This window comes from Dermochelys coriacea, chromosome 9 (assembly GCF_009764565.3).
Source record: "Dermochelys coriacea isolate rDerCor1 chromosome 9, rDerCor1.pri.v4, whole genome shotgun sequence".
NCBI lineage: Eukaryota > Metazoa > Chordata > Testudines > Dermochelyidae > Dermochelys > Dermochelys coriacea.
Genome location: NC_050076.1, coordinates 55385411 through 55409450, shown reverse-complemented (window position 1 = coordinate 55409450; position 24040 = coordinate 55385411). Strand labels below are relative to the sequence as shown.

General features: G+C 41.9%; 1 protein-coding gene across 7 annotated transcripts in view; it reads left to right on the top strand.

The window, feature by feature from the left end:
• The window catches only part of PAK2 (p21 (RAC1) activated kinase 2), a 78396-nt gene that overhangs the window by 32088 nt on the left and 22268 nt on the right, over positions 1-24040 (top strand). For all 7 annotated transcript variants that reach the window (XM_038416080.2, XM_043491964.1, XM_043491965.1 and 4 more), the window contains 6 exons: positions 11258-11468; positions 18621-18721; positions 19556-19706; positions 20653-20684; positions 21259-21363; positions 23015-23144. In XM_038416080.2, the coding sequence (XP_038272008.1) occupies positions 11282-11468; positions 18621-18721; positions 19556-19706; positions 20653-20684; positions 21259-21363; positions 23015-23144 (706 nt within the window). In that variant the 5' untranslated portion in view covers positions 11258-11281. The remainder of the gene's footprint in view (positions 1-11257; positions 11469-18620; positions 18722-19555; positions 19707-20652; positions 20685-21258; positions 21364-23014; positions 23145-24040) is intronic.

The following is a 24040-nucleotide window of genomic DNA, read 5'->3' as shown; positions in this document are numbered from 1 at the left end:
GCGAATACAGACTAACACGGCTGCTACTCTGAAACCTGACTTTGCCTGGTGACTAGTGATGGTATTTCTGTCCCTCTCCCCCAGCCAATGGGAGCTGTGGAGGGCGGCACGTGCAACAGACGTTGCTGGCAGCGTGTCTGCATGCATCTCTCCTCCGTGGGCCGCAGTGGGGAGGTTCTCAGGCCGCAGATCGCCTGTGGGTCTGGACTTTGAGACCCCTGATTTAGACATTAATTTAATAGAACTGTTGAAACATCATAAAAATAAAAACCCTCCTTGGGTTTTTAACAATTTTTGGCTTATGTGAAAGCTTTAATATTTCAATACTTATTCTCTGAAATTATTATACGTATATAGCTTCTTACTCTCTCTACCTCTGCCCAAATCCTTGGATGCTATACAACAGGATAAAACACAGTGCAATATATTTAAAACATATAAATCCTGCTGAAGTACAAGCACTCCAAAACAAGTGTCAGATTTCCAGTTTAATAAAGGAAAGAAATGGATTTCAGGGGAATGAGATAAATATAGGGATATGAAGTTATTCTGAAAATACCTTTGAAAGAAAAAATAGCTTTAAAAACTGCCTTTTAGAAGTGGAGAGGAACCAAATGAGGTTTCTAGTGTGGAGGGAGTTCTGTATGCCAGGATAACAGTAACAAACATGATGACCCACCCACTTGTAAAGGTGGAAACCATAAAAGGATGGCATGTGAGCTCAGAAACCAATGAAACCAAAACCTCAAAAGAATTCAGGGCCAACACAATTAAGGGCTATGGCTAACAAATTTCCCAGGAAACTACCCACTTTACACTCATGAAAAAGAGGAATATATCAAGGTGAGTGTGTTCAGACTAGCTTGCTTACACCAGTACGCTATTTGATATCATCCTTGATATCAGTAGCACACTTCTGAAAATGCTGCAGAATTCTTCTCAGGCTTTTCATCTTTATTACTTTTATATTCGACACATCTTCTATTTGTCTCTTATGTGAACTGGGTTACGCAACAGGTTCTCAAACCCCCGTCCTCCTACAGAGAAAAAAAGTCTAGTACAATAATTGACTATAACAGGGGGTCGGCAACCTTCGGCATGCGGCCCATCAGGGTAATCTGTTGGCGGGCCGCAAGACATTTTGTTTACATTGACCGTCCGCAGGCATGCCTCCCTGCAATTCCCAGTGGCCGCAGTTTGCTGTTCCTGGTCAATGGGAGCCACAGGAAGCAGCAGCCAGCATGTCCCTGCAGCCTGCACCGTTTTCCACAGTCATCTCTTCACCAGACCTAACATGCCCACTTGTCTGAGATTTCAGGAAGTTAGGGAAAAAGTCTAATGAATATGAATCTCATGTGCCTTACTGAAGTATCTTCAAGCCATCTGGGTAAAAGTCACACATAAACGTGAATTAGGCTCCTGTTTTGTCGGTACTCAAGAACTACTCGTAAGTGTGAGAACTGTAATTGTTTCATGCTTCTTGCAATCATACCCATAAAGCTATGATTCAGCAAGCCAGCTGTGGTGATGCAAGTACAGCTATGCCAAGTGAGAGATCTTTTCCCTTCTGTAGTGGCAAGGGGTGTGGGGGAAGAAGAGCTAGCGGCAGACTGCAGATCTTGCATGCACTCTACAGTTTTTGCTCCAGCGTTTGTACAGAGTGCCAGCCTCTCTGCAGTGGTTTCAAAAGCACTTCCTGCCTCTGTGCAAACTGTTTCCCTGCAGGCTGAATAGGGAAGGAGAGTTCACACCCCACCCCCTTCAGTGTAAACCTGAGTTACAGCATGAATGTTAGCCATTAATAAAAAATAAAAATCACTTTTACATATATCCTAAAATGAGCTGTGTTGTGAGTGGAAAATTTTTTTAAAAATCACACTCAAAATTGTTTCCATTTTGCAGGGTTTGAAATGGATCCATATTTGTTTAAACATTTTTTGTGACTTTAAAAGGTTTTGATAAAAATTGATTTAATAAAAATTAAACATTTCTTGTGAAAAAATTTATGTTCATAAAACTTGAGCTATAATCGCAAGTGGCTAAACCTGGGTGGCTAATTTAACACTAATGCACTGTTCACTCTGCCATTCTGTTCTGCTTTTGTCACATTGGCCTGCAACTCTGCTCTCCCTGCTGCTCCCCATCATGTTGCTTGGGATCATTTTCTTCCTGAAATGCTGCACATCCCTCATTCGGACAAGGTGTTGGGTGTTTTCAGGCACTCTGGGGAAAAAAAATTAAACAGCTTATCAGCTGGGCTTCAGAAGATGAGATCTAGGGAATTTGCACAGCTGCTGTTCTGTCATTTTTAAAGTGCCTTTTTTTCTTATTGAATGGATGGCCTTGAGGATTTCCCAGTGCTCTATTCCCCTAACCGTGATTGCTTTAGTCCCCATCTCTCCCCCTCCCCCTCCAAAAAAAAAAAAAAAAAAGTAGTAGTTCTAGGCTAAATATTTTAGTACAGTTACACCTGGGGGCATTCTGTGCTAAAATTTTTAAAATTCTGCGCACAATATTTTTAAAATCTGCAAATTGTATTTTTCAGAATAACACAACATAATCATGCCAGTTTCAGTTATTTTGGTAACTTATTTCAAAATACTTGTTAGCAAATATATATATGTAATAATACAGACAGACACCAATTTCCCAGGGAGTAGAGTTCAAGAAACCCCCATGACACCCAGTTACTATTTCTCTGTCCGTCCCCCCCATCTCTCAGCCAATACACCCGAACCCTCTCCTCCCCAGAGTCCAACTGCAGGCCCCCCACAACAGCCCAGCTGTGGTGGCTCCTCTTGCCCAGACACCCATTCCTCCCTCAAGCCCAGGGATCCAGAGGGAGAAACAGCCTGATGCTTGGTCCTAGGTTTGCACAGTTTCCTGCACACTGCCCTCTCCTTCCTTCAGGGCATGCTGGGAATTTCAGCTGCCAGGAACTCTCTAGCTCCCCCACTCCAGCAGTGTCTTCCATGTGGAAGCTGGGCTATGCTGAGTCCAGTGGCCCCTAGTGGCGGCTAGCAGCACTGCAGCCCATTTTGGGGATGGGGAGGAAATTCAGTGTGCGCAATGTTAATTTCTCCTTCTGCATTGCACAGTGGTGCAGAATTCCCCCAGGAGTATACAGTGTAAAGTAAGTTTTTGATGTGAGTAGCCATGAGGAGGTGGCCTGGCTCCAAGTCTCAGGGCTCCCTTCCAAGTTCCAGCAGACTATTCAGGACCTCCCATTTGAGGATATGACTCTTTTTTTCTGAAAAGACAGACAAGAGGCTACACAACCTGAAAGACTTGCAAGCCACTCTCAAGTCAGGCCTGCACACTCCCGCCACACAGCGGAGACACTTCAGACCGCAACCTCCTCTGAGATTCCATCAACAGAATTAAGAGGACAATTCTTGGAGGAGAAAAAGGAGTGGAAGGAGGAGGCAACACCCATCCTCAGGCCAGGCCTCTGGCCAGCACAAGCCACCCTTTGACCCTAAACTGGCCTTTTGAAGGTGCTGTTGAGGATGGCACACCAGATCAGAGACTGGATCTATCTTGCCTTACCTTTTCCTCCCGACTGTCCCGTTTCTACCGTGCATGGTCCCGTATCACTTTGGACCGCTGGGTGCTTTGCATGGTAGACAGGGGATACTCCATCCAGTTCTGTGCCCTCCTGCTCTTCCACCCCCTTCCCTGTCCCTCCTCAGGGACCTTTCTCATGAGCAACTCCTCATTCAGGAGGTGCAGTTGCTCCTGTCACTAGGGGCAGTGGAGGAGGTTCCTCAGGAGCACAGGGCGAGGGTTTCTATTCCCGGTATTTCCTAATACCAAAGGCCAAAGGCAGCCTCAGGCCTTTCCTGGACCTGCAAGAACTCAACAAATTTGTAAAGAAACGCAAGTTCTGCATGGTCTGCTTGGCCTCCATCATCCCCTCACTGGATCCAGCGGACTTGTATGCTGCCCTCAACTTGAAGGATGTGTACTTTCACATCGCAATCTCTCAGCCCCACTGGAAGTACCTCAGGTTTGTGGTCAACAGTACCTACTACCAATTTACTGTCCTCCCATTCAGTCCGTCAGCAGCACCTTGAGTCTTCACAAGCACATGGCAGTCGTAGCAGCGTTCTTGCAAAGGCACCAAGTACACGTTTCTCTGTACCTTGATGACTAGCTGATCAAAGGCTGCTCCAGGACCCAAGTGGAAGCTCAGGTCACATTTATCAGAGCCTCCCTCGGCAACCTGGGTCTACTCCTAAACAAAGCGAAATCAACAGTCTCCGGTCCAGAGGATAGAGTTCATGGGGTAGTACTGGACTCGACCCAAACCAGGGCATACCTGCCACAGGCGAGGTTTTAGGCATTCAACCACATAATCCGAGGCCTCATGCAGTTGCCCATCACTACAGCAAGAAACGTCCTGAAACTTCTCTGACACATGGCTGCCTGTACATACATGGTGCAGCATGCCAGACTCAAGCTTTGATTGCTCCAGTCGTGACTCACGTCAGTGTATTGCCCAGTCCGGGACAGCTTGGACAGGATTGTGACCCTGCCTGGCCTGGTCCTCGATTCCGGTGGTGGATCAATGCTCAGGAGGTGTGCTCAGGGGGTTCTCTTTGCTGCCCCACAGCAATCTACATCATTGGTGACGGATGCTTCAAACTTGGGCTGGGAAGCTCATCTGGGAGACTGCAGAATTCAAGGCCTCTGGTTGCAGGCAAATCTGGGTCTCCACATCAGTGTCAGAGAGCTGAGAGTGGTGTGCCTAGCATGCCAGACATTCTGCCCTTACCTAACCGGACAATGTGTTTCAGTCATGTGGAGAATACAACAGCAATGTTCTCTAACAGCAAATGGGGGTGCATGCTCCTCTCTCCTGTGCCAAGAAGCCCTCATGCTGTGGGACTTCTGTGTAGAACATTCAATTCACCTTCAGGCATTGTACCACTCCGGGGTACAGAATGAGCTGGCGGACCACCTCAGCAGGTCGTTCCACAGCCACAAGTGTCCCTTCACCCGGACATCACAATTTCAATCTTCTAGAGGTGGGGGTTCCCGCTGATAGACCTCTTCGCCATGTGACGCAATAGGAAGTGCCAGCAGTTCTGCTCTTTCCAGAATCACAGCCCAGGTTACAGTGCAGACGTCTCCAACACCTGAACCTCCAGTCTCACGATGTGGACACTCAGTGGTTAAATCCGTTGGAGCTTTCCTGTTCAGACCAGGTTAGACAGGTCCTCCTTGGCAGAAGGAAACCCTCTACAAGAGCCACGTACCTTGCGAAGTGGAAGAGATTTTCAATCTGGTTGGTGCTGTGCCATTTGCCCCCAGTGCTAGTCCAGAATGTGCAGCACTGAAGCTATCTCCTCCATCTGAAGCAGGAGGGGCTCTCGTTGCCTTCATGAAGGGTGCACTTATCCACCATCTCGGCCTTCCACCCAGGCATGCAGGGCCGCTCAGTATTTGCTAACCCTGTGGTCAGCCGATTCCTAACAGGGCTCGACCAGTTATACCCTCACATCCATCAACCGGTCCCTACTTGGGCCCTCAACTTGGTTCTTTCTAGGCTCATGTGGGGGCCCCCCTTTGAGCCTTTAGCAACATGCTCCCTGCTCTACCTCTCTTACAAGGTGGCATTCCTGGTAGTAATAACCTCGGCCAGGAGGGTGCCTGAGCTCAGGGCTTTAACATCAGACCCTCCCTACACTGTGTTCTATAAGGACACGGTTCAGCTCAGGTGCTCACCCTGCTTTCCTCCTGAAGGTTGTGTCGCAGTTTCACCTTCAACCAGGACATCTTCATCCTCATTCCAGCGGCAGGGAGCAGTACAGGTATTTCTGTACCTTGATGACTAGCTGATCAAAGGCCGCACCAGGACCCAAGTGGAAGTGGCCGCTCTCGGGATGTCCGCAGGGCGCTGACCTTTTACATTGAGAGAACTAAATCATTCGGAAAATCAGTCCAGTTGTTGTTGGTGGACGGGATGAAAGGTCAGCCTGTTTCATCCCAACGTGTCTTGTCATGGGTAGTGTCCTGTATTTGTGAGTGCTACAACCTGGCAGGTGTTCCTGCACCTCCGATCACTGCACACTCCACCAGTGTGAGACTTCATCTACAGCGATTCTGGCTCAGATTCCCATCCAGGAAATCTGCAGAGCAGCGACATGGTCCTCCATACATACTTTCACTGTGCACTATGTGGTCACCCAGCAGGCCAGAGATGATGCGGCATTCCGACGAGCATTACTCCAATCAGTGGACAACTCTGATCCCACCTCCTGAACTTTGTCTTGGGAATCCCATGATTGGAATGGACATGAACAAGCACTCGAAGAAAAATGGTTACTCCTCAGAACTGTTCTTTGAGATGTGCTGTTCATGTCCATTCCAATACGCACCCTCCTCCCCTCTGTCGGAGTAGCCGGCAAGAAGGAACTGAAGGGGTGGCTGGTCGGCAGGGCTCTATATTGAGCGCCATGAAGGTGTGACTCTAGGGAGCGCCCAGACCAACCTGACGGATGCTGCTATGGGGAAAAATCTTCCGGCCACTGTGCACGTGCGTGCGTGCGCACACACCTGATTGTAATGGACATGAACAACACATCTTGAAAAACAGTTACGGGAAGTGAGTAACCATTTTTTCCTGACCCCCAAATATAGCAATTAGACCGACCCTGAGCAATTTGGCAAGACCCACCACACAGATACCTGGGAAGTAATTCTGTGTAGTAAGTCAGTCCTCACCCTCTAGTGTCCCATCTCCCACTGTGGCTGCTTTACATTAATTTTTCAAGTGTGAAAACAGCGGTATTGAAAGAAAATCTGAACCAGCAACGGCAGGTAGTACAACTCCTTTACAAAAAGGAGAGTCTGGCCTTCCTTTCTGTACCAGACAGAATATTTGAAGAAAAACCTTGAAGTAAATTACTCTCAAAGCATGTACTGGGGAGCCTAGCTAAGGAAAAGTTACTGATGTATCTGAAACTTCTATTGGTCACTGCCGTCTGTCAATCACAGAGCTTATCCTCCTGTGCATCTCCAGCCCTGGAGCAGAGAGGGAAGCCTGAGTTGCTGAGATCCTTGCCTCTCCAGCAGCTGTATTTGTTCATGAGAAGGGTTTTCAAGAAAGTTCTCCTGAAGAGGGAATTTGAAAAAGAAATGCTTGCCTGCATGGTTCTTGTCAGTTTCATTCCCAGGCAGAGCCTGGCCACTCAGAGCCTTGCTTGGGGGATGACAGAGGGACACAGGAGGTAGAGGATCGGGGCCTTGGTCTTCCAGGAAAGCTTTTTTTTTTGTCAGTTTCACTGGGGGAAAGTGAAATTGACAAGTGTCTTTCTGGCAGGGAGCTGCCATTTCAATTTTTCCAGCAGAAATTTGAGTTTTTTCGCACAACTAAAATTTCCCATAGAAACTTTTGGTTCTACAAAAAAGGCATTTTTGTCAGAAAATCATTCAGATGAAGAAAAATGTTCAACTAGCTCTGTTTGGCATGTCTTCAATCACACATAATTATTGACAATATTTGAAAACATTGAGGCCTATGCAAATTGACATATTTTTTATTCTAACATTCCATACAGACATCTGTCAGGTGGTGGTAAATTGGTTTTAAATAGGGATTTAAAATAAAATCAGTTTTCTGCTAAATGGGTGTCCTCGAATCAATAGCACTAGGATTGTGACTCCATGTATCCCCACCACCACAGATATGCACATTTTTATCCAAGTTCCATAGAGAACAGGCCCCTTGAATTTCATCTGTCATTTATTCCCAGCACATAAGATTTGGCACTATCAAGAGGCCTACATGCAATTTTTTCTCCTGCTCTGCACTGTCCCTTTAATAGGGATTCATTCTGTTCAAAGAACTTCCATTTTGCTAGAACCAGTAGCTCCCACAAAATCTTTGTGTACACTCATCATCCCTACCTTGAAATAATGAAATTTTGGAATTCTGTTGCCTCAGGATGTACATGTTGGAAAATACAGAGGGTCCTGCATACAGCTACAAACACCTGAAAGCATCGATAAACTCGGCAAACCTTTGGGCTTTGAAAAAGTCACTTGAATCTAAACTACTAAATCTCCACTGTATTCAGATATTGCAACCATATCTATTCCTACCTCAGTAGAGAAAAGTGTCTGAAGACAGATTCTTCTAGGTAGACATTACACCTCATTGACAGCTGTCCCACATCAATCAATAGAGCGGGACAACTAGCAACTGTCCAGTTTACTGTTAAGCTACTGGACCCTTGCATAGTACTACCTGGCATTGTAAAGATATTTGTAGAGAAACTATATTACTTGGATGTTTATGGCAACAATTTATGCTCTATTTCAGACTACAAGATATAGAAGACATTACACTCTTGTGGTCTTTGAAGTGAGCCTGCTTTGTTTAGTAGTTGGGAACTGGCACTGTACAGCACTCATTGGTGAGAGGCTAGATGATGGCATTCAGTTTATAGTTTCTCTGCCAAGAACATGTCAACGTACAAAGATGCTATACAGCATAATATCTGTGCTATGAAAATAAGATGTGTTGATAAAAGATGTCGTACACATTTTACCCTGACTCCTTTAAATTACATTGAAAATAGTTGCCCTACTGTTGCCTAGGATCAATCCAGTTCTGCACCAGTGTAGTAAAGTTTGCTAACAGTTTGCTGAACTGGGTGAAGACCAATGGGGCATCCATTTTTCACACAGTTTTGGGGAGGGAGAAGAGAGGTGCTTGGCATGGTTTTCTTAGTGAAGACAGAGAGTTGCAGGAATCATGAGGGAGCCATTTGCTTCTCGGTTATAATCAGTGTATGTTTTCTATTAGTGTGCTCCATATTTCATTGAGTAGATCCATAAAAATCAGCAGACTATTATGGGGGGGAGGAATCCTGTGTAGGTTTTCCCGAATGTGGAACTTCTCACCTAGGTTCTGGCTCTCCTTGGCCTTTCTCCATTTTAGTATTAATGGAGGCATTTGAACATAAGGACACCACTACTTTTTTAATAAGAATCACAGTAGCAGCCAAGCACTAGTAGCTCTCTACATTGTGCCTGTGTTCTAGCTCAATTATCTCAATTACCTGAATAATCAAGAAGCTAAGAGCATTGGTTTCTCTTTCTCTTGCAGGAGACAAGAAGCTCAATCTTGTCATTTGAGCAGCTCCTATTTACTTTAACGGTTACACATTTCTTAAAAAACAAAATGCTAAATTCTCAGGTAATTAACAGTTCAGGGATCCTTCCTGTTGCTCGCTGCCTTTAATTCTTCATCATCTTGTGTTCATCCCATCTGGTTTATACCGCCCACCCAATTTTAACATTACCTCCTACAATTTGCAAAAATTCTTATCCACAAAAATCAGGTAAACAAATTACTGATTATCAAATCTCACTTATTAAAAAAAACCCATTTCAAACAACCTTTTAGTAATTATGAATATACTTTTGCAAATTTTAGGCAATGTAACTCTAGGATGAGAGTGAGTGAAGGTTTATGAACTGGGAAAATTGAATTGTCTGGATCTCTAACTGTTTGTTTGCAGATTTTTCATCTTAAAGCATTAATGTTTTTTCTTTAAATAAAATGTGTACATTGTACAGTCAATTCAAGCAATCAAGCCTTTTGGGATCCAGCCGAATAAAAGGCACTATAGACATTCAAGGCTATTATCGCTATCACTTGTGGAAATCCCACTGCGTAAATTTTCCTGCTGAAGAACAATAAAAAATCGTTTCAGAATGCTCCCAAGTTTGAATATTTTCTTAATTGACATGTTTCGGTATTGGATGTTAAATGCTTCAGTAATCATAGCTGCTTTTCGGTCTAGGTCAATTACTTTTTGCTGAGAAGAAAGAGTACTTGTGGTACCTTAGAGACTAACAAATTTATTTGAGCATAAGTGAGCTACAGCTCACTTCATCGGATGCATAAAACTTGTGCTCAAATAAATTTGTTAGTCTCTAAGGTGCCACAAGTACTCCTTTTCTTTTTTGCGAATACAGACTAACACGGCTGCTACTCTGAAACCCGTTGTTTTTGCTGAGAGCACCTTTCATTCAAGAATCTTGAAGCTTTTCCCAGAGGTGAGAAGACCCATTTGACAACTGGGAAATGAAGGCAAAATGACTTTCAGTAGTGAAACTGGCTGGTTTCAGATGACATTTATTACTGATGTATATTAAGCCACTTCCAGCCTCATCCATAAGACAGCTGAAGGATTGCTTTTGAGGTAAAGTTCAGTCACATTTAACCAGTGGTTATTTTGGAAGGACATGGTAGCTTTTCTGGCCAGGTTTTCTTTCAGCCATTCCTTTTCCATTGAATAGGGATAGTGTGTCTTGTAAGGGATTTGTATTGGAGGTGTTGCTTCAAGGGCACATATAAAATGTCTTTCTATTTGTATCATTCATAAGTGGTGGCTGCTGGAATTATTGTAATTGGTCTTTAACATATGTCTTCTGTGATTCTGTTTAGTTTGACTTCTTGACTTGGTTTACTTTTGGGACTTCTCTTGCAGTCTGATGTACCAAGAAGGTAGTCAGCATACGTAAAAGTAGGCCATTCAAAAGTAGGTAGTAGCAAATGTGCTTCTAGGCGGAGAGGAGGAACACTATTTTCATTAAATATCTACTTTAGTGTTTGTCATTGTGTGAGATCTAAATGTGGTCCCTGCCGCAAAGAGCTTGCATTATAAATAGGCTTGGTAGAATGCAATTTTTAAAAATTTCAACAGATATTGATGTTTGGTTTTAAGCATTTTGATTATTGATTTAAATTTTCACAGTTGCAGGAAATTATGGTGGGGTCAGACAATTATTTAACAGTAGATGTTGAGATTCAAAAGGTTAAAATTTTAACAGTTGAAACACAAATTATCAACACCACATTTCAAAATATACAAAGTAAATATTCTTAAATCAAACTCTAAGTACTCAAGCAGCATTTTCCTTTCTTTTCCTATCTGTGAATTTTTATTATTGATGAAAATATGTCAGTTTGTGTATGGGGAAATTGACATTTACAACACGTAGAGATAAAAATATCCTTCCAAGCCTAATTATAAAATGGATAAGAAAAGACTTGGAGATTTAGATGATAATGTTAGCTTAGTTAACATGCCTAATACACCTTCCAGAGGAAATGCATCCTTCCTTTGTAGTAAGTTTTTCAGGTAATTTTGGAAGCAATACAGCATTTGTTTCTAGTGCTTTTGTTACCTTATGCTTGCCAGTCATGTTTATACTTGTTTCTTATTTTCCATTTCAGGATTTTGTCTAGCCATTAAGAGCCATGTCTGATAACGGAGAACTGGAAGATAAGCCACCAGCCCCTCCCGTCCGAATGAGCAGTACCATCTTCAGTTCAGGGGGCAAAGACCAGTTGTCTACCAACCACAGCTTGAAACCTCTGCCATCTGTACCAGAAGAGAGAAAACCTAGGAACAAAATCATCTCCATCTTCTCTGGCACTGAAAAAGGTATGATACCTCAGAGCAGACAAAACAATCTTCCATGAATAGTGGATACGTTTCGCCTTGCTCTTTCATTTGGCTGCGCGACTGTTGCAAACACACACTAATTTCATATCATGGACTTGAGTATCAGATCTCGTTATTCTAGTCTTTTCAACTGCAGATGGTACCTCCTTTAAGGAAGTGCTAATGTCCAGGACACACGTTTGATTTGGCTAAGAGGAAACTTTCCTTTGCAACTGGAGGCCCTTGAACTTGGAGTGTTGCGAAATTGAGAAACACTAAAACTAAGTTGGTAGATGGTAGAAAACCCCTCCAAAATAAAATTCCATTCTACCATCTTAAATCACCCTTCAGAAAACCCTTTTTACTTTCTGATCCCCTTACTCTTCATAGTGTCTGCTTTTTGTCTCTAGTCCTACACTTGGGTTATAAGCCCTTTATGTTACGTGCATGTATAGTGCAGTGGGTCCCTGATCCTTGATCTCCTTTTGGAGCCTCTGTGTGCCACTGCAATGCAAATAAATAACGAACTAGCCTTTCTTCTTTCACATGCACCCCATTTATAAAATTGTATTTGAGTAAGATCTTCCCAAAGCCTAGTAAGTTACAGCCCTTGAAGTTGGATTTAGCCTTAACTTAAATTTCTCTGCATTTCAGAACTGTAGGGAAAAAAATTAAAATCACAAAATTAATTTGGTAACAGGATATATACCAAGTAAATCCTGTTACACAGTGTAATCTGAGTCTCCTTTAGACATAATATATTGCTGAACCTTTTAGAATTTAATTGATTTTTTTGCCTGGGTATTCTCCTTTGGAGATTACTATATCTGCTAAGCATGTGTTTAAAAAATATTAAAATATGTACAAATATCTGAGAATTAGAAATTGTCACTGTAGAGGAGCAAATATTTAAACATTAAAATAGAGCTATTTTAAATGTATTGCCATCAGTGTGGTTGGATTTTGTGGGTGAGGGACTAGAGCAGAAGTGGGCAAACTACGGCCTGTGGGCCACATCCGGCCCACGAGACTGTCCTGCCTGGCCCCTGAGCTCCTGGCTGGGGAGGCTAGCTCCCAGCCGCTCCCCTGCTGTCTCCCCACCCCTGCAGCCTCAGTGTGCCACACCACCAGTGTTCTGGCCACCGCTCTTGCCGGGCGGTGTGGTTGGCTGTGGCTGGTCGACGGGGCTGCAAGCTCCTGCTGCTCTGAGCAGCATAGTAAGGGGGCGGGGAGGGTGGGTTGGATAAGGGGCAGGAAGGGGGGGGGTTGGATAGGCATGGGAATCCTGGGGGGGGCTGTCAGGGAGTGTGGATAGGGGTTGGGGCAGTCAGTGCGGGGGGCGGAGGGTTGGTGTGGGGGGGGGGGGTCCCAGCAGATGGTTAGGGCCAGGGGTCTCGGGAGGGGGCGGTTGGGAGTTTTGAGTGGGGTGGAAAGTGGGCGGGGGCGGATATGGGGCGGGGGCCAGGCTGTTTGAGGAGGTACAGCCTTCCCTACCCGACCCTCCATACAGTTTTGCAATGCCGATGTGGCCCTCGGGCCAGAAAGTTTGCCCACCCTTGGTCTATAGTAACATGTTACTATCTGATGATATTACTAGGAAACCAGTTTTATCTTCAAGTGTTTTTACTTCCATTTAATATATTTCCTCCTAATGCTCCTGGTTCTGCCTCTTCCCCTCTCTGCTTCTTCTTATGCCTGATATACCCAGCGGAACTATTTCAGTCATGCTGACACAGGTTTCATCACCTTGCTTGGAGAGACTTTGTTCCTCTAATAATTTATTTACCATATTGAGTCTTTTCCCCTAAGGCAGTTATTTCTTCACTCATCTGTCTGTTCCAATAGCAGTCAGTTCGTGACTATGCTTTACCTCTTAGAAGAAACCACAGAGGCAGGATCATGCATATTCATAAGATAGCTTTCAGTATTCTTCTGGAGTTTCTCTACAATGGAAAACAGGCATTAACTGGTATACTTTTGGGAGTGGAGTATGTATTCTGGAATAAGGTCACTTTTATTCGGAATAGTGTCCAGACAAGCGAGTCATCCAGGAGCTGTGGTGGTCAGTTTCCCTGTGTAGACAAGCCCTCAACAGTTAAGGCCTTGTCTACTCTAAAGCGGAAAATTGATCTAAGCTACGCAACTTGAGTTACGTGAATAGCATAACTCAAATCAGCGTAGCTTAGATCTACTTACCGCGGAGTCCACACTACGCTATGTCAATGGGAGATGCTCTTTTGTTGACTCCCCTTACTCTTCTCGATCTGGTGGAGTACCGGAGTCGACGTCTGAGCGATCGGCGATCCATTTAGCGGGTCTTCATTCGCCGGTGGATCGATCGCCACAACATCAATCCCAGCTGTAAAGTAGACAAGCCAAGTGGGATGAAGTAAGTCTGAAGAGAAGTGTGGTGACAAACTTCTGCTGCTGATCATAGGTGATGGATGGTGACAGGACCAAAACCTCCAGAAGGGAACAGACCTCCCAGCTACCCATTGGCTGATTAAGTGAGGTGAGGGAGAAAGGGCAACTCCTGAATACTGCTTATGGAGGATGTGGGCATGGTGTTAACTGCAAGTCACTTCCAATGAGACAGACAAAACCTTCCTAAACTTTTAAGGAACTGGGTCTCTTTTCAATGTGAGGATTGGGTTCAGTGCCTTTTGTCTGCTGCAGGCCCCAGATTGATCTACTGTTACTACAGAAATCAGTATTTTACCATTATGTTGGCAGTAGTGGGAGCACATGCCAGGTACTGTTGTGAAGGACACAGTATAAAAACCTGTGTAGAATAGCATCCTCCCTCATCTAACCTAGCAGGTGGGGCACTGCCTGTAGGCTTGGCTTGCTTATATGACATTTGCACATATGTCTTCACCAGAGTACTTGCAACCCCCCTCCTTCAAACAAGAATGTAAGGAAATATAATAGCAAGAACCTCATGGGAGGGAAAACCCTTCATGTTTAGATTGGCATTGAACAGTGAAAGACCCTCAGTAAATTTCGAAGTGTAATTGGGTTGAAGAATCATTTAAGGTGGAGAATAAAAAGGCCCCCCCATGTCGCCAACTAGAGCCACGTTCTCCCTCACTGATCTCATGTTCCCCCAGATATTCCCTAGCTGTGTACCAAATATATATATAAAATAGGCGCCGACTTACCTAGTTGCCGGGGGATGCTTGACTCCTGCTGCACCCCAGGCTCTGCCCCTGCTCCATCCTTTCCTCCAAGTCCTTGCCCTGCCTCTTCCCACCCCCACTCCTCCTCCTCCTCCCAGTGCCTCCTGCATGCTGTGGAACAGCTGGGAAGGAGGGGAAGGAGCTGATGAGCAGGGCTGCTGATGTGCTGGAGAGGGAGGCACTGACCTGCCTCACTGTTTTACTTTTTTTTTTTTTTTTTTTTCCCCTGTGGGTACGGAGTTGAGGGACGCGCGCGCACACAAAAAGAAGTTGGAAATGTTTTGAGCAACTCGTGTTAGGGGAGTTGTGGATCAGGAACCCCGTGACAAAATGACACAGCAATTTGCCTTTCCTTTGATAACGCTCAGTTTTCATGATTACATTATTCTGATGGCTTTTACTAGAACGTTTCATCTTCCATCTGTTTGAAAGTAAAATCAGAGTCTATACATGATATTTTAAAATGCTCTAAAATACAGTCTTAAACCAGAAAATTTGATCTCCGAGCATAACTTCCAAAAGAAGCCCCTGAAGAGTGCAGGCAGAGAACAAGGAACATGCACAAGACACTAAAAACTGCCAAGAGTAGAGTTTGAACTCGTGCCTCCAGGTTGTAGCTCAGGTTCAATGACCATATGTCCTCTTGAGCCACCCAGTTACTGTGATGACAGATTGCCTGGAAAACAATTTGCGCATATCCACATTTCTGCCTTTTAGACAGATCAATATGGCATGCCTTGACCTCGAATTACAAATGTTACCGTTAATAACTTCTTCAGAATAATCCTTTCCCGCTCAGAGGGATAGTGAGTGCCATGCCTTACAGAGGTAAATCCTGAGCAATTGAGATCAGTTTGTGGGAGATCAGAGCCTTAGTTTAAGGTGTGTACAAAACAAATTAGAAGAACCAAGTGATTTTATAAAATGCCAGGTTTTTCAAGATCCCAGATTTGGAACACTAACCCTACCCCTCACCTCTATGAGGGACTGCAAATTTCAAGACAATCCGAGTCAGTGTGAGGATGTAGAGCATGTAGAATTAATTGTCTTTTAAAAAGTAAATGACTCTCAACCTTAATTCCAACACCCCACTATAACTATAGTGCCTCTAGCGTGGTGCAGTCCTGTCAAAATAAGTATATTTGGTGTGTTCACTCAGCGTTGGCGTTCTACTTGTTTTTTTTAAGTGATCGTCCTTGAAATAAGTCAGAACAAGCATGTACTGTGTCATGTTTTCATGCAAGCCAGAAACTGCAGCAGTTCTTTTGCCATATTACTTGGCTTTGTATATAGTGTTAAAATCTTGCAATAGGAAAATAAGCATTCTACACTTTGGCTCCAGACATTTGGTCATGCTAATGTGTATACTATGTGTATTTGCTGGCTTTCTTGCGTGGAATATTTATTAGTGGCTAAGCCAAGATTCCTTCAGTGTAATTTGGGGCATTTTTAGTGTTTTTTTGATATTTTATAATCAGGGGTTATGGTTTTCTCCAGGATTTTACATTTCTGCTTGTTTTGCTCCCCATTAACACCACCTTGAAAGATCCTGTATTTTAACCTCCATCTGAGCAGTGCTATGTACATGTCTTGCTCTCAAGCCTTTCAACCATGAGGGTAATTGGAAAATGGCCTGAGGGGTGCTCCCTCCTTTCCAGAGGCTTCAGAACACAACTACTTCTGCAACACTCTAAGCTCCTGTTAGCGCTGAGAATAAGCGACCATATCATAAACCGATTTGTGGTTTGAAACAAAGGAGTCACGCTGTACTAAAGGGAGTCCCTTTTTAAATACAGGACTGTAATGCAAATATAATCAGAGGTTCAGAAATGGTGTGGTCTCACAGTGGCCTTGTTAATTGAGCCTCAAGTACCTGCTGCCAAAGTATGACTCATTGATACAGCCTCTTGGCTGAGTTCTGCTGCCTGCATTTGTTTAAAGTGTTTCTGTGGTCTGTTGTTCATGTGAGTGGAGCAATGGTTCTTAGAGTCTTTGCCCAGTGTACTAATAAGATGTGTATTTGATTGAAAGAAGAAGGGTTTATTTGTGTAGCACATGCCTGGGGATTTGAACACCAAGTTATGTCCTCTAGAAGCCATCAAATGCTTCAGACCTGGAGTCTTTCTGAAGAACATAAGTCATTTTCTGTTTCCACACAATTAGCAGCGAAAGGTTGGGCAAGGAGTGATGCTCTCTAATCCTTTTAAATAAAGAGATAATCCAGTTTTCTTAATCCTGTAGCTGAAGTATTTTTCTTTATAAGAGCATTTGACAATCCATTTACATTTTGGCTTCCAGACCTGTGCAGCCATATTAAAGATATCCTGTTTATAATGGCAATGTCTTTCCAAAGTATTGTTCAGCTGTAGGCAGGCCACGTGGCTTTTCAGTTCTAAGTATAGTCTTTAATTCCCTCTTTCCTTTCCTGTTGGTGTGAGGCTCTGTACAATTGGAAATACATTAAAAGCTGGTAATTAGAAACAAATCCTCAGATAGCTCCATGTTTGAGTGAATACCCAACTGTGAAACCCCAGTGGATAAAGTCTTATTTTTATTAATCATTGTCTGGCCCACTTTGCTCAACCCTAGCATGTGCTGTTCCCCATATTTCTGCATCTCCATAGACACATTACAGTTAAAGTTGAGGTGGTGCTACTTGAGTTGCTTATAACTTAACTTTTTTTTTTTTTTTAATTTTCTGGACTGAAATTTGACATAATCCTTCATCTTAAAGTGATTTTAAAACAAAGTAAATGTAATTTGAGCTGCAGTGTTTATTTTAAAACTTATAGCGTCGCCTTCACTGAGAAGCTTATTTTGTTTGGAAACTTGTAAAGCAATAATTAAGTCAGACAGAAATAGTTATTTAACAATGGGTACTGTGAATGCACTGTACTTCATTTATTATAATAAGCACAATGTGGTGGTATTACTGGATTTATGCACTAGAATAAATGCAGCTGTTTATCAGTAAGTGGACCTAGTGTCAGAATCTGCAGTCGTTTCTGAGATCACACATTGAACATATCTGATGGTAGGTCAGGCTCCCCCATGCCCTGTTACCCAGTCCCGTCTCTTCAAAGAGATCATGAAAGCCTCACCCACCCCCCATTTCTCCCTACACTAGGGAGTGACCACTAAAGGACACATACTCTTTCTGGGAGGAAGAAGAGGGTTGTGGAAGCAGCAGTCAGTGCCTCTGGCTTACCTGTGGTGTCACTAACTTAATTGTGGGTACATTTTTTTTAGTTTAAAGGAGACTTGATAGTTTGTGGAGGAGATAATATAAAAATGGACCTTGAGCAGAGTACGGCCAGCTTAAAAAAAAAAAATGGGGGGGGCAATGATGGAACTGATCTATATTTAGTATTTTAATTTAAAAATATAAACAAAAAGGGAAGAGGCAAAGATTTTTGTAAAAAGCCTAAAATTAGACAGCAATGGAAATCTAATAGTTTGTTTAAGAAAATAGCTAATTTAAAAATGTAATTGAATCTGAATAAGACTGTACACATAGTTCATCTATCTAACTGCATGATCTTATACCTATTAATCTTTCTGATTCATCACCATTTTCTCCTTCTGTGGCTTGTTACACCCACTTTTGCATTTTGTCTTAAATTGGATACTCTTTGAGGCTGGAGACTCTTATGTGTGTTTTGGTTTTTTTGTACAGCACCTGACACAATGGGGTCCTGATTCTGATTTTGAGTGCTACTACAATATAAATAATAACTTTCAGTGCAATGAATTAGCAGTTCTTGCACTGAAACTTAAACTAAAATTAAAATGTTGCAGGACAGTCTGCTCCATGCATTTATGAAATGTTCATGTCCACATTTCAGAATAAATATAAAGGATATATTACTGCTCAAAGATTATCATTGTATTAAACAGGGATCATGGGGATCTTCTATCTTGTGACTAAATGTTCTCTGAATTTAAGTGGATGTTTTTCAATGTCGTCTTTTAGGAAGCAAGAAAAAGGAAAAGGAAAGGCCAGAAATTTCTCCTCCATCAGACTTTGAACACACCATCCATGTTGGCTTTGATGCTGTTACTGGAGAATTCACTGTAAGTATACCTGTCCTAGAGCTGTTCAGAAAGCCATAGGGTTCCTTGCTGAAGTGAGAATGTGTCACTTAAGAATAAGGTGCAAGTTAGTCTGTTACTCTCCATGACAAAAAGAAAAGGAGGACTTGTGGCACCTTAGAGACTAACAAATTTATTGGAGCATAAGCTCACGAAAGCTTATGCTCCAATAAATTTGTTAGTCTCTAAGGTGCCACAAGTCCTCCTTTTCTTTTTGCAGATACAGACTAACATGGCTGCTATTCTGAAACCTGATCTCCATCACAAGTCATTTACGATGTCTACCACACCAAGACCTTTGTTGGCCTCTAGGTGTTACTTCACTATAAATGTTTAATATTAGTCACTGGAATCCTAATGCTTTACTTTATACCAAATGGAGAACCTTTAGTGAGAATTCCTATTAGCTGGTAGAAAAATGAAGTATCCCCTTTGATTAGTTCACTTCCATTTACAATAGATATATACATAGAAAATCAGACTGAGTGATGAATGGGGAATGCCGATTTAATGTACCTCACTAGGAAAAGGGGGTATGTAGAGGCAGGAGGCTGCGAGGAACACAACTTCTTCCTGAAGTGCCCCAGTAGGCTAGAAGACCTGATAGAGCTTTTGAATGTTTGTGCTAGCTTAGCTGAAGGCTTGGTTTATATTGTCACCTACACATGTTCAACTCAGTGACTGAAACCCCCACCACATTTGAGTCGCTTAGAATCACAGATTAATGCTTACATGTGGAAAGAAAACCCATTCTGATTTTTTTTTAAAAAAAAATGACTTAAAAATATTATGTATTAAGGTTGTCTCCTGTTTCAGGGAATGCCAGAGCAATGGGCTCGATTGCTACAGACCTCAAATATCACCAAGCTAGAGCAGAAGAAGAACCCTCAGGCTGTATTAGATGTGCTGAAATTCTATGACTCCAAAGACACAGCAAAACAGAAGTACCTGAGCTTCTCTGCTCCAGGTGAGAGAAGTACATACGAGACATTCAGAAGAGTTTGGTTCTTACAATCCAGTCTGCTTTTCCCTGTATGTCATTACTTAGAATTGGGAAGATAGGCCCATGCCAAAGAATCAAACTAGTATCTAATGAGTAAGGGACCCTCCTAAATAAAGGCTCCACTAAAGTTGCACTCTTTGTCCAGTCAATTTCCTGTTTCATGTGGGTAAGAGAACAAATGGAACAGGATAATTCAAAATGGCAGTACCACTCAGCTAAAATCAATTAATTAATGGCCTGTCTTTATGACATTAGAACTATAAGATTAACTAGTTAAGTTCTGTAGGGGTTATTACTCCCATTATCTCTAGTCGGAACATGCTTTTGGACAATTACTGTGCAGTAACTTGCATTGGCTCAACTTTCCCAAATGATAGGAAAAAAGGTTCAGTGTAACTTATCACTTCTAACGCAAGTTGTAGACATATGTGTGTGAATGGCTGGGAAAAACATTTGACTATATTTTTCCAGTGCATGCAGTTCTTTTTAGCTGTTTAAATCAAAGATTTCCATTCTAAAAATAGTCTGGTGATAAGGGTTGTCACATCTTTGACTTATCAGTTTGGTCATAATCTTCTCTCTTGTATGCACATCAAAACCAATGCACAATTTGATAAAACAGTCGTCATTCAGGTGAGACCCAGTCATGTAGCAAGTCAGGATTTGAAATATGTATTGCCTGACCTATGGGGGGGAAGAAGTTTTTGTAACACCTGTCTGCATCTAGTCAGGGAAATAGGTGTTTCATTCATCAACCATGAAAATTCACCTGGTTGGAAGCAGGGAAATCTCATGAACTGTCCATATTCCTGATGTGTTGCTCCTGTTTTCTATAAAGTCCACTTCTATTATTATTATTTATTATTCCACTGATTATATATATTCACTTATTACTCTTCTTGCTGTTTAGAAAAAGATGGTTTCGCTTCAGGAACACCAGCAGTAAGTGTATTTATTATTGCTTGCACCTTTCCAGGCTTACTCAATTAGTGTTTTTCTTAATTTAAATCTCATATTATATACTTCATAATAACTTGAGTAACATTTTATTGAATTGTATTTTTAACTGACGTTTCCCACAGGAAACCAAGTTCCCAGTAGGTGGTTTAGTTTTAAGGATGTTTATGAATACTTCTGTGTCTGCTAAAAGCTTTCCATGGATGTCTATTATTTAAAGAATGGTCAGAAATACTTAATGTATGCTTCTAGCAACTTAAAGTAGTAGAAGACGTAATTTAAATATTCAGATAATTCTTTTTTATAAAAGTATTGTTAAAATCATGAACAACATATAGATCAATGAAATATAATAAACTGAATATTGTTATATATACTGATACTCTTGTCTCTCAGAATACTTACTTTAGTTCTAAATTGCTAAGAATTCCTGGATCCTCATTCTAAAAATGCCTTAAAACTCATAAACTGATTAAAATTTTTGGAAAGAACAACAGCTTTGCTTCTAATATATAAATATTTTATTTCCATGTTATTCCATTCAATAACAAAAATATAGCCCAATGCCAAAGGTTCAGAGCCCTCAACAGCAGTAGCAGAAGATGATGATGATGAAGAGGTTCCTCCTCCGGTTATTGCCCCTCGACCAGATCATACAAAATCAGTCAGTATTTTTTTTTTTAATTTACTCTGGAATTTTTTTTTTAACATTACTTTCTGTTCTGTCTATTGCAGGCCTCTTCCCATGGTCCCTGCCCACAACAGATTGAAGAAGCTTTTTGTTATTTGCAAAATGTCACTTTATTTATATTGGTTTAATTTTAGAAGTCATGTTTTTTCCTAGGTATAGCTACCTCCCAGGTACCAGTTGGACCAGGAGTATCCAAATTAGTGCTATATTTTGCAGGGATACATTGAAAAAATCCCAAATTTATTTCCTTATCCTCTAAAACACATTATACGGAGGATCATTAGAAAACTTTACCAATGCACCTAGCAAATCCCAGATTTTGTAGGTAATGTACATTTTTAAAAAACTTACTCACATGTTGTGTGCCTGATTTTTTTTTCTATTATCCCATCACAAAAAACCCTCTGCATTGTAGTTAAGTCTGGGAATTTATTCCACCAACAAGAATATTATTAGTACTAAATTTTATATGTGAGAACTTAAACACTTAAATTCTTAGTTAAGCTTTAGCACCATCTTTAGCTCCCCCCACCTCCCTCCAGAGGAACCCCCCCCCATGCTCTTATAAAGGCCAAATGTAATCTTCTCTTCCCCTCTCTGCCACTGTTGCCTTGCTTTGTCTGAAGGGTAGGTATGGAATGTATACAATGTTCACAGAATATTGCTTTAAGGAATAGGCCACATGATATTTAAATAAGAATATAGGTGGAACATTACATGTCTAAAGATCTGTAAATATTGCCACATTAGCAAGTATAACTGTCAATTTATGTAATTTTTCAAATGATGAACAGTTAGGTAGTTTAGTGGAGACCCATGTACACGTGTGAACCATCTTCTGCTCCCCAAGACCAAAAGATTGGGCTGTGCAAAGGTATCTGCTGCATCTTCATTTTAATATAGCTTACTACTTCACAAAATCTCCTTTCAGATGATTTGTGCCACAGTTAAATAAAGAGCAGTTTATGATGGGTGGGAATCATATAATGTGAGGAGAGACTGAAGAAATAAGAGAAAATGTACAAAGGATGAAGGGGCAGTTAAACCCTAGCCTCTATTCCAGCATATGGTGTAATAAGGAAGTCCTGTTAGAGAACAAATGGGTAGAAAGCTTTCCCTCCACCCTGCAAAAAAAGTGGAGGTTAGACTACTGTGCTTAGTAATGTTTCGATTTCCAACTAAGCTTTCAAATTAGCAGTTTATGGAGGTGAGTACCAGACACTTTAATTCATGCTTCTGCAGTGTTTGGAGGGATTTCCACCCAGTCTGGCAGAGCAAAGCAATGATGTACTAATTATATTGTAGAACAGTTTTTGCAATGAGTCCCCAGCTGTAGAAAAGAAGCTAGAGGCATCAGGGATCTCTTTCCTGAGTTAATAGACCACTAGCCATCTGCGTTGTCCAGCAAATCTCCAGCTCAGTCTTTCAGAATCAAGTAGTGTTGCAGCCACGTTGCCTAGTGTTCAAAAGCAGCAGTTCTCAGAATGAGTGGCTCCTGGTTCCAAAAGTTAAGTGAAACAATGCTAGTGGTCAGATAAGAATTTATGGCACTTTTGAACCTGAAAGTCAGTGGTTGCAAAGAGAACTCTGAATTCTAATAGTGAGTGTTCTTCTTTCACCACAGATTTACACACGGTCTGTAATTGACCCTATCCCTGCACCAGCTGGTGACTCTTGTGATAGTGCTGCCAAGTTGGCTGACAAGCAGAAAAAGAAGACCAAAATGTCAGATGAAGACATCATGGAAAAGCTACGTGAGTTGTATTTTTTTTAAATACAAACTCCAATATTGATGCTAATTATCAGTAATTTCCTTATTTATAGGGGAGGGGTCTGTGCGGACCTGATCAGCACATTGCTTTGAACTGATAATACCTATTGGAGTCTGTTACAGAAAAGACTGCAGATATCAAATTAGCATGATTAATGATCTGAGGCTATCACAAAACAATCTGTACAGATGCTTGGTTGTAGTTTGTTAGCCAGAAAATGGAGACAAATGACTGTCTTTTGACTAAGCCATCATCCCCATTTTTCATATAAGGGTGATGTAACCAAAAGATTTGGTTATTTTCTGTCATCTGCTAGTTGGGAGGAATTGTATTCAGGCATCTGGACTGGTCTTGAAGAATGGAAATTAACAAGTAAACAAAATTTCCCCATTTAAAGCTGTTTTAGGGTCAATGTCGCACTTGTGGCACAGTGATCAGCTTCTACGGAGGTGTTCCTTTTAGTGCAGAATACAGTGGATTTTTGCAAAAAGAAAAAGGAGTACTTGTGGCACCTTAGAGACTAACAAATTTATTTGAGCATAAGCTTTCGTGAGCTACAGCACCAAATGCATCCGATGAAGTGAGCTGTAGCTCACGAAAGCTTATGCTCAAATAAATTTGTTAGTCTCTAAGGTTCCACAAGTACTCCTTTTTCTTTTTGCGAATACAGACTAACACGGCTGCTACTCTGAAACCAGTGGATTTTTGCTGTTCCTAATTCCATAACCTTCATAGATGCACTCATTCAGCAAACCAATGCCATTGTCTAGCACAAAGCAGGCAATGACTTAGTTTAGAATAGGCAGTACAAATACTGGATTTATTACCGATTCATCCCACAAATGTGTTAGTCACAAATGTCATACAGAAGAATATCA